Consider the following 13438-nt stretch of genomic DNA (forward strand, 5'->3'; position numbering starts at 1 on the left):
GGCTAATTTTGTATTTTTAGTAGAGACGGGGTTTCTTCATGTTGGTCAGGCTGGTCTCAAATTCCCAGCCTCAGGTGATCTGCCCACCTCAGCCTCCCAAAGTGCTGGGATTACAGGCATGAGCCACCGTGCCCGGTACGGATTGACCTTATCTTTCCAGTATCTTTCCTGGGCAAATATTACATGTGTTTTCCTTTTCTTAGTTAAAAAGAATTTAGGAGGTTAGGTGCAGTGGCTCATGCGTGTAATCCCAGCACTTTGGGAGGCCGAGGCGGGCGGATCACCTGAGGTGAGTTTGAGACCAACCTGGCTGTTAGAAAAGGTTAGAAAGAAGGTAAATTCCATTGACCCCTTTCTTTCTGTTCCCATTTCCCAGAAGTAACCATTGTAATAGTTTATTGTGTATCCTTCCAAATCCTATTTGCATATCCAAAGCAGATGTATGTAACTATTAAAAACATACAGGGAATTACAGTATATAAACTTTGTACAAATTAGGCACCATTTATAGTGCATTTTCTTTCTTTTTTTTGTATCTAGCAAAATACAGTGCGTTTTTAAAATGCTTTGAGAGGTGCCATGAAGCCAAAGAATTTCATAATTTTTTAAAAAAAATCTTAGTTATTCCATTTATACTTTTTATGGTTTTGTGGTTTCTGTCCTACTGAAAATTGTTGGAAATGAGAATGCATGTTGATTATGATTCTTTTCAGGATACTTCTAGTGTCACTGGCTCCCATAAAACAGAACAGCGGAATGCCGATCTCACAGGAGATGAGACTTCACGACTTTTTGTAAAGAAAACAATAGTAGTGGGCAATGTGTCTAAGTGAGTATCCAGTTGAATTTATTTTTATTTGTCCATTTATGTTAATACTTTGGCACCAATACTCTCATTGTAATATTACAGTAGGAAGAGGCCTCAAGGATTCTTTTTCCCAAGCCTTTAGTTGTTTAAAAAGTAAACCACAACGTAGAAACTTTATTAGGATAATTGTGCTCATTAGTGAGCACAGTCAGAATTTGAATCTAGGTCTCCTGTTTTTCTTTTATTTTGAGACAGAGTTTCACTCTTCTTGGCTGGGCTGGAGTGCAGTGGTGTGACCTCAGCTCACCTCAACCTCCGCCTTACAGGTTCAAGTGATTCTCCTGCCTCAGCCTCCCTAGTAGCTGGGGTTACAGGTGTACAACACCACGTCTGGCTAATTTTGTATTTTTTGTAGAGATGGGATTTCACCACTTTGGTCAAGCTAGTGTCTAACTCCTGACCTTGTGATCTGCCTGTCTTGGCCTCCCAAGGTGCTGGGAGTACAGATGTGAGCCATCATGCCTGGCCTTTTTAAAAAAATGCTTTTATTACTCTTTCACCCAGTCTGGAGAGCAGTGGCTCAGTCTTGGCTCACTGCAACCTCTGCTTCCCAAGTTCAAGTGATTCTTCTGTCTCAGCCTCTGGAGTAGCTGGGATTACAGGCGCATGCCACCATGCCTGGCTAATTTTTGCATTTTTTGTAAAGACGGGGTTTTATCATGTTGGCCAGGCTGGTGCTGAACTCCTGACTTCATGATCCGCCTGCCCTGGCCTCCTAAAGTTCTGAGATTACAGGCGGGAGCCACCCCACCCAGCTTTATTACTCTTCTTAAACAAATAGCCCCAGGGTCAGGGCACCTAGGTCTCCTAACTTCCTTTTGGATATTATTTCCTTTGTACTGCCTCTATACAGTGCCATCCTGCCTTGCCTTGCACAATATCCACAAAGGATAAATAAGGGGAAGATGTTTGTTCCAAAATACTGCTAGAGAAGAGGCAGTATATTAACTCCTACACCTTCTTGTGTAGTTTGTAAAATGTGCTAATTGTTAGGTATTTGAAAGCCAGTAGAGGATGGTAAATCCTCAGATCCTGCCCTCAATTTGAATGTTCAGATCTTCATTTTTGTCTCTACATTTACATTCTTGCGTCTGCCATTGTTTTAGTCTCTTCCCACACTGCTAATAGAGACATACTCGAGACTAGGTAATTTATAAAAGGAAAGAGGTTTAATGGACTCACAGTGCCACATGGCTGGGGAGGCCTCACAGTCATGGCAGAAGGCAAAGGAGAAGCAAAGTCATGTCTTAAGTGGAGGCAGGCAAGAGAACTTGGGTAGGAGAACTCCTGTTTATAAAACCATAAAGACCCCTCCCCATGATTCCTGGTTACCTCCCACTGGGTCCCTCCCAGGACGTGTGGGAATTCTGGGAGCTACAATTCAAGATGAGATTTGGGTGGGGACATACCAAACCATATCAGCCATTTACTTGTAATTGGCACTTCCAAAGCTGAAACCAGATTCTTCTCCCTGGAAAACCTATTTCCTGTTCTTTTGTTTTGGTTTGAAATGGAAGAGTGTAAGTGTGGTGGGTTTCTTTGACTTTTGTTCTTCTTCAGAATCTTACAACAGGTCCTTTTTTGTGACTCGAAGGCAAACCAAAGAGATTTGTATCTAACAAGTCATCAGGACGTGAGAATAAAGTAGATAAAGCCTTCTCAGTCACCTCTTTATATTAATACTTGGGCATAATACTCATATTATCCTGGTATTACAGCAGGAAGAGACCTCAGGGAATGTTTTTTTGAGCCCTTAGTGGCTTCAAAAGTGAACCAAGGTCCAGAGATTTGAGTCTCTGCCTTAGCGTGTCTGCCAGTCTTTCCCTTAGAATAAAACAGTGCTTGGTAGAAATTTCTAAGACATAAGCTCTTACACAAATATAATTGGCCAATTGTGTCACTGTGTGTAAGTTTGGAAGAACTTTTGACTACTATGAACCAGTTCTGTCTTTAGGGGCCTTAGTGAATTCTAAAAATGTTGATTTGGTTGCCCAAAATTGTTTTTAGTTCATAATAAAAGGTTGCTGAGCAGATTTTTTTTTTTTTTTTTGAGACGGAGTTTCGCTCTTGTTACCCAGGCTGGAGTGCAATGGCGCGATCTCGGCTCACCGCAACCTCCGCCTCCTGGGTTCAGGCAATTCTCCTGCCTCAGCCTCCTGAGTAGCTGGGATTACAGGCACGCACCACCATGCCCAGCTGATTTTTTGTATTTTTAGTAGAGACGGGGTTTCACCACGTTGACCAGGATGGTCTCCATCTCTTGACCTCGTGATCCACATGCCTCGGCCTCCCAAAGTGCTGGGATTACAGGCGTGAGCCACCGCGCCCGGCCATGAGCAGATCTTGAAGGCAGAATTCCTCCAAGCTCCAGAGCCATGTACTTTACCGATATGATCTCAGGCTGCCTTCTTACCTTGTAGCAGCTTCATCATTTTTGCCAAGTGTCTAGGGCTAGATAAAGACGTTGTAAATCCTCTCATAACATAAGAATGTTAAGTATATATTTGGCCTAGATGTAAATAGTTGGAAGGGATTAAATTAATTTGATGGAGAAAAATTGATTACAGTGGTTAAGATTCTAAACGGTAACATATTTAACTAATTTCCTCATGAAGTTTTATTTGCTGATCCCTTCCTCATTAGGTATATTCATCTATGCTCTCTGTGATTTTTATCATATTATGTGGCCATTTTCTGTATTCAGATATTTTTCTCAAATCAGACTGGAGTCTCTTTAGGGTGGAAACTGTGTCTTACCTGGTTTTGTTTTGTTTTTTTCGAGATGTAGTTTCACTCTTGTTACCCAGCCTGGAGTGCAGTGGCGTGATCTCGGCTCACTGCACCCTCCACCTCCTGGGTTTGAGCAGTTCTCCTGCCTCAGCTTCCCAATTAGTTGGGATTACAGGCAGGCACTGCCACACCTGGATAATTTTGTATTTTTAGTAGAGATGGAATTTCACTATGTTGATCAGCCTGGTCTGGAACTCATGACCTTGGGTGAGCCACCCGCTTTGGCCTCCAAAAGTGCTGGAATTACAGACGTGAGTCACCATGCCCAGCCTTGTCTGGTTTTGTACCTTACAGTATTTATTTAGTAAATATTTGATTGATTAATTGATAAAAGGAGAAAAATATATACAAACCTGGTGAAATTAATTTTAAAAATTACTCATAGAAAAAAGAGAAGGCACAAATAATCTTCATAAAAAAGAAGGTATAACTGCAGGTGCTGTACCATTAAAGAGATGAGAAACCACTAACTTCTTTATGCCAATGCATTTAAATAATTAGATGATTGTGTAGCCCAAATCTTCTTATGGTCTAGTAGGTCTGCCTGAATTTACAGGCATGGCCTTTTCTGGGCTGACCTCTCTTGTAAAGATATTACCTCTTCCCATATCGTTCTATAGATAACAGTTAAAATCCCAACAGGGGGCTGGATGCAGCGGCTTACGCCTGTAATCCCAGCACTTTGGGAGGCTGAGGCAGGCGGATCACAAGGTCAAGAGATCAAGACCATACTAGCCAACATAGTGAAACCCGATCTCTACTAAAAATACAAAAATTAGCTGGGCGTGGTGGCACTTGCTTGTAGTCCCAGCTACTCGAGAGGCTGAGGCAGGAGAATCACTTGAATCCAGGAGGTGGAGGTTGCAGTGAGCCGAGATCGTGCCACTGTACTCCAGCCTGGCGTCAGAGCAAGACTCCATCTCAAAAAAAAAAAAAAAAAACAAACCCAACAGTGTTTGTGACTTTCATAGGCTAGAATAGTAAAGGGCCAAGATTGGACAAGAACACTCCACAAGAGCTAGGTTAGGCAACTTGCCCCCTACCCCATATTACTAAGGATTAGCGCTAGGCAGAGACGAGCATATAGAGGGTCATGACCATATGTTCTGTATGAATCGAAGAAGGGGGTCTCATACTGAAATGAAGACAGGGTCCATAAAGGGAAGCACTAAAGATGCTAGTTTTACCATGATCAGGACTTCAGGGAATGGCACGTCTTAGCTTTCAGAGGGCAGGAGACTAGGTGCAGCCTTTTTGGCAACCATGAGAGTCACCAGAAAGGCCCAGAGCTGTAGCACCCTGAAACCTAAATGAAATCAACCTTAAGGCTAGAGGTTCCCTGACCCAGGAATAAAAAATACGTCAGTTTATTTCCACCTTAGATGTCTATTTAGCGGGAAAAGCAAGTTTGCCTTTTTTTAAAAAATTGCATGCTGAATGAGTAGAACAAAACAAACTTTTAACACGATGCCCCTTAAACCAAATTTATGTTTTATTTATTTTATTAATTTGGTTTAGTTCATTAATTTAAATTTTCTGAGGTAATGGCTTGCTCTGTCACCCAGACTGAAGTGCAGTGATGTGATTGTAGCTCGCTGCAGCCCCGGACTCCTGGGCTCAGGCAGTCCTCCCACCTCCTCAGCCTCTCAGCTAGCTGGGACTGCAGGCGTGGGCCACTGCGCCCAGCTGAGTTTAAAATTTTAAACTCAGTGACAGGCTCTCACTATGTTGCCCAGGCTGATCTCTAACTCCTGGCCTCAAGCAGTCCTCCCAGCTCAGCCTCCCGAAGTGCTGGCATTAGTGTGAGCCAGCCACTGCATCCAGCCCCAACTATGTTTTAGAAAGAAAGGAAAAAAAAAATGATTAACTTGCAAAGACTCATTTTGTTTGTTTAGGTGATGTAGCTGTTAAATATTGTGGGAATTTTAATCTTGTTTTTAATTTGAAGTAGGAGTTAATTATTTTGTTAGGATTTTAAAGGACAAAAAGGATTCAGGTCTCTTTTTTCTTTTTCTCTAGGTATATACCTCCGGATAAGAGGGAAGAAAATGACCAGTCAACTCATAAGTGGATGGTATATGTCCGAGGGTCTCGTAGAGAACCCAGCATTAATCATTTTGTCAAGAAAGTTTGGTTCTTCCTACATCCCAGCTATAAACCAAATGACCTTGTGGAAGTTAGGTAAACATACTTGAGCTATTTAACCTGAATTGAAATACACATTTATTGACATGGAAGAAAAGTGATTTAACTTCAGAACATTTCCTGGAAATGTAATAATAATTAAAAATTGACTCTTAGTCACAATATAGTTTTAGTTGTAGTTCACTCTTTGAGATTACTGTCTCACTGAGCAGGCATTGTCTTCTCCTAGCTGATTGTTACCACACTAATTCTATTAGCTGATTTTGCTCCCCTCTGGAAATAGCTAAACTTGTTTATATAGTTACAGATACATATGAAAATGTTACTTCTTGCCAAGGCAGTGGCTCACGCCTATAATCATAGCACTTTGGGAGGCTGAGGCAGGTGGATCACCTGAGGTCAGGAGTTCGAGACTAGCCTGACCAACATGGTGAAAGCCCATCTCTACAAAAATACAAAAATTAGCTGGGCATGATGGTGGGTGCCTGTGATCCCAGCTACTTAGGATTCTGCGGCACAAGAATGGCTTGTACCCGGTAGGCGTAGTTACAGTGAGCAGACTTCACGCCACTTCACTCCAGCCTGGGCGAAAGAGAGAAACTCCATCCCCCCCAAAAAAAGAAAAGGAAAGAAAAGAAATTGTTATTTATTTTTATGAATATCAGAATATAGCAGAATTAAATATAGTATTCTAACACTATAGACTAATTAATGTTGAAAGTTCCCCATGATCTCACTCTCTTCAGAAGTAACTGCCAATCGTATTTCTTTTGTACATATTTTAATGTAGTACAGTTTGTTGTTCTTATTTCACCAAGATGAAATGATTATATATATTTTGGGAAATTTGCTTGTATCATTTAGGTGTATTCTTTAGATCTTTATATGATGTTACACATATACACATTAATTGTGGGTGTTTTTTTGGTGGGGGGCAGAGTCTTGCTCTGTCATCCAGGCTGGAGTGCAGTGGAACGATCTTGACTCATTGCAGCCTCCACCTCCTGGGTTCATGCAGTTCTCATGCCTCAGCCTTCCATGTAGCTGTGATTACAGGTGCACACCACCACGCCTGGCTAATTTTTGTATATTTTGTAGAAATGGAGTTTTGCCATGTTGGCTAGACTGGTCTTGAACTCCTGAGCTCAAGCCCTCTGCCTGCCTTGGCCTCCCAAAGTGCTGAGATTACAGACATGAGCCACCACGCCTGACCCATATTAATTGTATACTTTCACTGTATAAGTGGTTGTTGGTTATTATCAGTGAGATCTCTATTCTGTGCTCTGTTCAGAGCCTTGCTTCACCCCCAACTCCTAAAACATGGCTGCCTCCTGAAACTCTGCTCTTTTTTAACCCTTTAAAGTGTTGGTGGCTGTTTTTTTTCTCACACCATTGCGCCTGAGGGTGGGATGGGTGTCTTTCTTGATAGTATTTATGGCTTCTGGACCACCTCTCCCTGCCAAGGATGACTGGGGAAATTAGTAGATAATTGCAACAGAAGAGGAGCAGCAACCTCAAAGCAGTTGAGGCTTTTTGGAAAAGGGAGAAAGGTTTCAACACCTGGTTTGCTGATTTTCTCTCTATCATAACTCTTGCTGTCATTCTTAAGGACTTTGCATACGTAGAGACAATTTATCCAAAACCCTTGTCTCTTGGTTCTTTGATTTCTTCACTTGGATGCTTAGGTTATTGTAGTGATATATCATAGAATCTAAGCAGAGTAGGGAGAGAAGATACCTATGTAAGAGCAATGATGGCTGGTGAAAAGTTTTGTGAGCAAGAAATAGAAGTCTCCATGAAGTCAAATAATAGTTGGATTGGGGTGAAACTGGAAAGACAGGGGCTTGGTGGTCAGAAAGTGAAATATTTGCAAATAAGATTTTTGTAGGTAAGTACAGTATGTTTATCTTCTTCATAATAATTATCATGGCTATCAGTTGATCCGTCCTTTCCCTGCATCTAATACACACTAAATTCCCTTGCAAGCATGGATCTTATTCTAGACTTTTAATAACTACCCCTGTAACAGTACTATACTATTGTAATTGTAATTGCTTGATAACATATTCTGATATCTAATAGATTATATTCTACTCATTATTATTTTAAACTTTTTTTGGTCCTTTTTGAGTATATATATTTTTCTAGATTACCTTAGAATCAAATTGTCAAGGTACAGATTGGAATTGCACAGAATTAATGATTAATTTTCACATTTTTAATGATACTGGGGCTCTCTCCTGTCTACTCAAGAGGATCAGTGTAGTAGTTTTTTAATGCAAATAAGATTTTTTCTTTTATTAGTATTTATAAAACTTTCTTCTTTTTCTTGATATATTTCACTGAGAAGAGCCTCAGAAAAGTGTTGATACTCTATTTTATTCTAGTAATAAAGTTTACTTGGTAAAGAAGCAGTTTGATTCATAGGCTCTCAAACATTGGTGTTGGAAAGACCTTGTCTGTAATTTGGTTTAACTCTATACCTGATGTAATCCTTTCAGAAATACCTTCTACAACCAACCTCAGCATGCAGCCTCTCCTAGAAAACCACTAGTGACATACACTTGTTTTCTTTGCCTGGAATACCATCTTTCTCCCTGTTGTCTGTTTTCATACACACACACATGCGTACTCACGTTTGCACACACATACACAGTGTGGCCATCTGAAGATCTGCTTTTTTTTTTAATTTTTGAGATGGAGTTTTGCTCTTGTTGCCCAGGCTGGAGTGTGCAGTGGTGCGATCTCTGGTCACCGCAACCTCCGCCTCCTGGGTTCAAGGATTCTCCTGCCTCAGCCTCCCAAGTAGCTGGGATTATAGGCATGCACCACCATGCCTGGCTAATTTTGTATTTTTAGTAGAGATGGGGTTTCTCCATGTTGGCCAGGCTTGTCTCAAACTCCTGACCTCAGGAGATCCACCTGTCTCCACCTCCCAAAGTGCTGGGATTACAGGCGTGAGCCACCTCGCCCGGCCTGAAAATCTGCACTTTATCCTTCAAGATGTCAATCAGAAACTACTTCCTCAATGAATCTTTTCTTGTCTCACTTTCTTCCACAAGTTAAATTACAGTGAATGACTGTTTACTTGAATGGTTGGGATTTTAACAATATTTTATAGTTTAGCAATAGTTTATATAGATAGTATGTAGTATTTTTAGTAGAGACAGGGTTTCACCACGTTGGCCAGGATGGTCTGAATCTCCTGACCTCGTGATCCACCTGCCTCGGACTCTCGAAGTGCTGGGATTACAGGCGTGAGCTACCACGCTCAGCCGATTTTTAAATAATGTTTTAAAAGAGATGATTGCTTGTGTGCTTCTGGTGTTTAAAACTCCTGGAGAAATTATGTGCTGTGATCCACCGTAGCTCTGTGGTTTTTAATAGCAGGTAATGTATATAAGTCGATTACAGCATTTATTCATTTACATGTATGTCTCACCAGATTTACAGCTTCTTGATGTTTGGGACCTTATCTTGTCCTTATATCCCCAGAGTCTGCTGTGCAAGGTGGCTCACGCCTGTAATCCCAGCACTTTGGGATGCTGAGGCAGGTGGATCAAAAGGTCAGGAGTTCAAGACCAGTTATTGCGTCTTACCGATTTCTTTCAGTTGTCACTCATGTGACTTTGTTTTGTGTTCCTTTGCCATTCAGGCTATGTTCTTTGGCATACTCCAGTTTACCTGTATTCCTTTTTTTAATTTTAATTTTTTATTTTTTTGAGGCAGAGCCTCCCTCTGTTGCATGGCTGGAGTGCAGTGGCACGATCTTGGCTCTTAAAAATCAAACACTCAGGCCAAGCATGGTGGCTCACGTCTGTAATCCCAGCACTTTGGGAGGCCAACATGGGCGGATCACCTGAGGTCAGGAGTTTGAGACCAGCCTGGCCGAGATGGTGAAACCCCGTCCCTACAGAGTGAGACTCTGTCTGGAAAAAAAAAAATGACCCCCAGCACTTTGGGAGGCTGAGGCAGGCAGATCACAAGGTCAAGAGATCGAGACCATCCTGGCCAACATGGTGAAACCCTCGCTACTAAAAACACAAAAATTAGCTGGGTGTGGTGGTGTGTGCCTATAGTCCCAGCCACTCGGGAGGCTGAGGCAGGAGAATTGCTTGAACCCGGGAGGCGGAGGTTGCAGTGAGCCGAGATCACGCCACTGCACTCCAGCCTGTCGCCTGGCGACAAAGTGAGACTCTGTCTCAAAAAAAAAAAAAAAGAATGGCCATTTGAATGAATTAGTTGAGCAAGGAGTTGTCCTCCATTCTGTATTTCCAATAGAGCCATTTTTGTTTCATCCCCATAGTCTTAGGTTTTTTCCCTCTTGGTGTCACTGATTTATTTCATCTTCTATGAGGAATCTAGTAATATTGAAGTTTGTTCAGGGGAGGCGGTCCTTTATTGTATGAAGTAACATCTTTTGAAGTATAGCATTTGTAGGGCTTAGGGGTTTTTTTTTGCTTTTAAAAATATGTTTATGAGGCCGGGCGCGGTGGCTCAAGCCTGTAATCCCAGCACTTTGGGAGGCCGAGGCGGGTGGATCACGAGGTCAAGAGATCGAGACCATCCTGGTCAACATGGTGAAACCCCGTCTCTACTAAAACTACAAAAAATTAGCTGGGCATGGTGGCGCGTGCATGTAATCCCAGCTACTCAGGAGGCTGAGGCAGGAGAATTGCCTGAACCCGGGAGGCGGAGGTTGCGGTGAGCCGAGATCGTGCCATTGCACTCCAGCCTGGGTAACAAGAGCGAAACTCTGTCCAAAAAAAAAAAAAAAAAAATATGTTTATGGAGGAATTTCCTGTTAAAAAGCATTGTTCATTTTTCCTGACTTTGCACTGTTTGTCTTCTCTGGCAGCAGTCTTTCCTGTCTGTTCACTAAAGGTTAGGCCGTGTACATGCATTGAGAAACATCCCTAATTTATCATATTCATTGTGAGAGAAGTTAAGCTTTCAGGGTGATTGAGGCATATTGCAAAATGAGTTTAGACTTACCGTTTAGCTTTGCTGGAATTTAAATGAGCAAACTTAACGTCAGTAGAATTGCCATTAATTTACTCTTCTCAAGTCCACCATGCCTCTAGGCTCTCCTGTATCCCTGGCTGTGAGTCTCATTTCAGACTGTTTTGGCCTTCTATACCCCCAAGCCTGAATCTATACCCATATCATGGCTGCTTCTCTTTGCTCCTGTGTAGCTGGTTTCTTCCATCCAGGGCACTCTCATTTGCTTTGCTTTGCTTTGCTTTTTCTCTGGTTTATAAAGTATTTATTAATTCCTCTGCTTTCTAGGTTACCCGCATGCGCAGGGCTTTTTCCTGACTCAGGCTCCATGGTGAGCTCCTCGCTCTGTGTTTGTTAATTCACATCTGTTAGGTGCCTATCAGGTTGCATTCTTGTACTCTGCACTTACTGAATTCAGTTTTCCAAAAACACTATCTGTTGAGTTTCTTTCTCCTTGTAATTTTTTTTTTTTTTTTGAGACGGAGTTTCGCTCTTGTTACCCAGGCTGGAGTGCAATGGCGCGATCTCGGCTCACCGCAACCTCCGCCTCCTGGGTTCAGGCAATTCTCCTGCCTCAGCCTCCTGAGTAGCTGGGATTACAGGCATGCACCACCATGCCCAGCTAATTTTTTGTATTTTTAGTAGAGACGGGGTTTCACCATGTTGACCAGGATGGTCTTGATCTCTTGACCTCGTGATCCACCCGCCTCGGCCTCCCAAAGTGCTGGGATTACAGGCGTGAGCCACTGCGCCCGGCCAATTTTTTTTTTTTTTTTTTTGAGATAGAGTCTCGCTCTGTCACCTAGGCTGGAATGCAGTGGTGTGATCTCAGCTCGCTGCAGCCTCCACCCCTGGGTTCACGCAATTGTCATGTCCTCCCAAAGTGTTGGGATTACAGGTGTGAGCCACTGCGTCCTACCTCCTTGTAATTTTGATATCTTCTCTCATTACAATAATTCTAAGCCAGGATGCATAACAAATGTTTTCATGTTAAAAGCATTCTCTCTCTTTCCTATGGACTTAAACCATATTGTTTTGAGTACTTAAAGATATCTCAATTAAATTTCTAAATTTTTTGCTGTGGAAAATTTCAAACATATACGAAAGTAAAGAGTATAATGAACCCTCATGTGCCCATCACCAGTTTGCTTTTCTTTTCTGTCAATTTCCCCCCCTTTTTTTCCTTCACAAATTACATTGTGCTGAGAATTCTCCAGTCTAGTTAGCATACACACACATTCCTCTCTGCCCACTAAAATCAGTCATAGTCACTGTTCAGGGATGGTGATATTGTGAACATATTATCTTTTTTAAGTCTTCTTAGCAGAGAGTTTCAAATATATTGGCACTTTCAGTTGAGCGTGTTCATGATTTATTTTGTTTCTGCCTCAGTGGGGAGTAATAAATATGAGGGTTTAGGGTAGGGAATGTTTACCCCATGGCCTGTATCTGTCAAATGCCAATTAAGGATGCTGGCTCTCCAGTGGCATTTATCAGATCGCCTTAGATTGCTCATCTATGAAAATGACATTGGATTATATGGTCTAAGTTTACTCTAGCTCTTAGCGTTCAGTAATTGAAAGTTTAACCGAGCTTTGAGTTGAATTTTTATAATTTAGCATTTTAGCAAAATTCAACTTTTTAAATGAAGAAACCTAAATGATTCTCAGAACAAAGTGAACTTCTGATTTGCCCGTTGTCAGAAAACTGTTCGTGTGTAGGATAAGAGAGTGAACGTGGATGAATGTGTTAATAATCTGCTTTTCCATAGAGAACCTCCTTTCCACCTGACCAGAAGAGGCTGGGGTGAATTTCCCGTCAGAGTTCAAGTTCACTTTAAGGACAGCCAGAACAAGCGGATAGATATCATACATAATCTGAAGGTATTGTAACAAAACATTGTTCTCTCGTTTTGAAGTCTCTTTTTACCAGCTACGGTTGATTCTTGAACAACATAGGGGTTAAGGGCCTCCTCACAATAAAAAATTCACATATAACTTTTGACTCCCCTAAAACTTCACAATTAAAAGCCTGCTGTTCACTGCAAGCCTTACTAACAATGTAAATAGTCAGTTAACACATATTTTGCATGTTATATATATTATAGACTATTCTGATAATAAAGTAAGCTGGAGAAAACTATTACTAAGAAAATCATAAGGAATAGAACATATATTTACTATTTCATTAAGTGGAAGTGGATCATCTTGAAGGTCTTTATCCTCACCATCTTCACATTGAGTAGGTTGAGGAATAGGAGGGGTTGGTCTTGCTGCCTCGGGTGGCAGAGGTGGAGGAAACTCCATGCATATAGGATCTGTGCAGTTCAAACCCATGTTCAAGGGTTAACTGTATTCAGAGTAGTCCTGTTAGGTCTTCTGCAAGAAGTGGCTAAGAATAGTGGGCGGAGGAGATAGTACATTGAGTGTGTTATGCTTACTGCTACTATACTACTTTGTCCTCTGATGGTTGGAGAATCACTTTACAGGTTGGAGAAACACTTTATATATCCTATAAAAAGACGAACAAAATGGTCAGATAATCAGAAGACATGAATCTTTGATCAGACTTCACCATCAGTGTGTTTCTTGGGGCTAAGTTACTGAACACTTTTAAAAATCTATTTACTTTTCT

The 13438-nt window shown here is 41.5% G+C and overlaps 1 protein-coding gene across 8 annotated transcripts in view; it reads left to right on the top strand.

The window, feature by feature from the left end:
- YEATS2 (YEATS domain containing 2) overlaps window positions 1-13438 on the top strand; it is a 103871-nt gene that overhangs the window by 22742 nt on the left and 67691 nt on the right. For all 8 annotated transcript variants that reach the window (XM_017538305.2, XM_037741930.1, XM_037741931.1 and 5 more), the window contains exons 6-8: window positions 714-829; window positions 5678-5839; window positions 12576-12687. In XM_017538305.2, coding sequence (XP_017393794.1) covers window positions 714-829; window positions 5678-5839; window positions 12576-12687 — 390 coding nt within the window. The remainder of the gene's footprint in view (window positions 1-713; window positions 830-5677; window positions 5840-12575; window positions 12688-13438) is intronic.

This window comes from Cebus imitator, unplaced genomic scaffold, assembly GCF_001604975.1.
Source record: "Cebus imitator isolate Cc_AM_T3 unplaced genomic scaffold, Cebus_imitator-1.0 Scaffold111, whole genome shotgun sequence".
In the NCBI taxonomy this organism is placed as follows: domain Eukaryota; kingdom Metazoa; phylum Chordata; class Mammalia; order Primates; family Cebidae; genus Cebus; species Cebus imitator.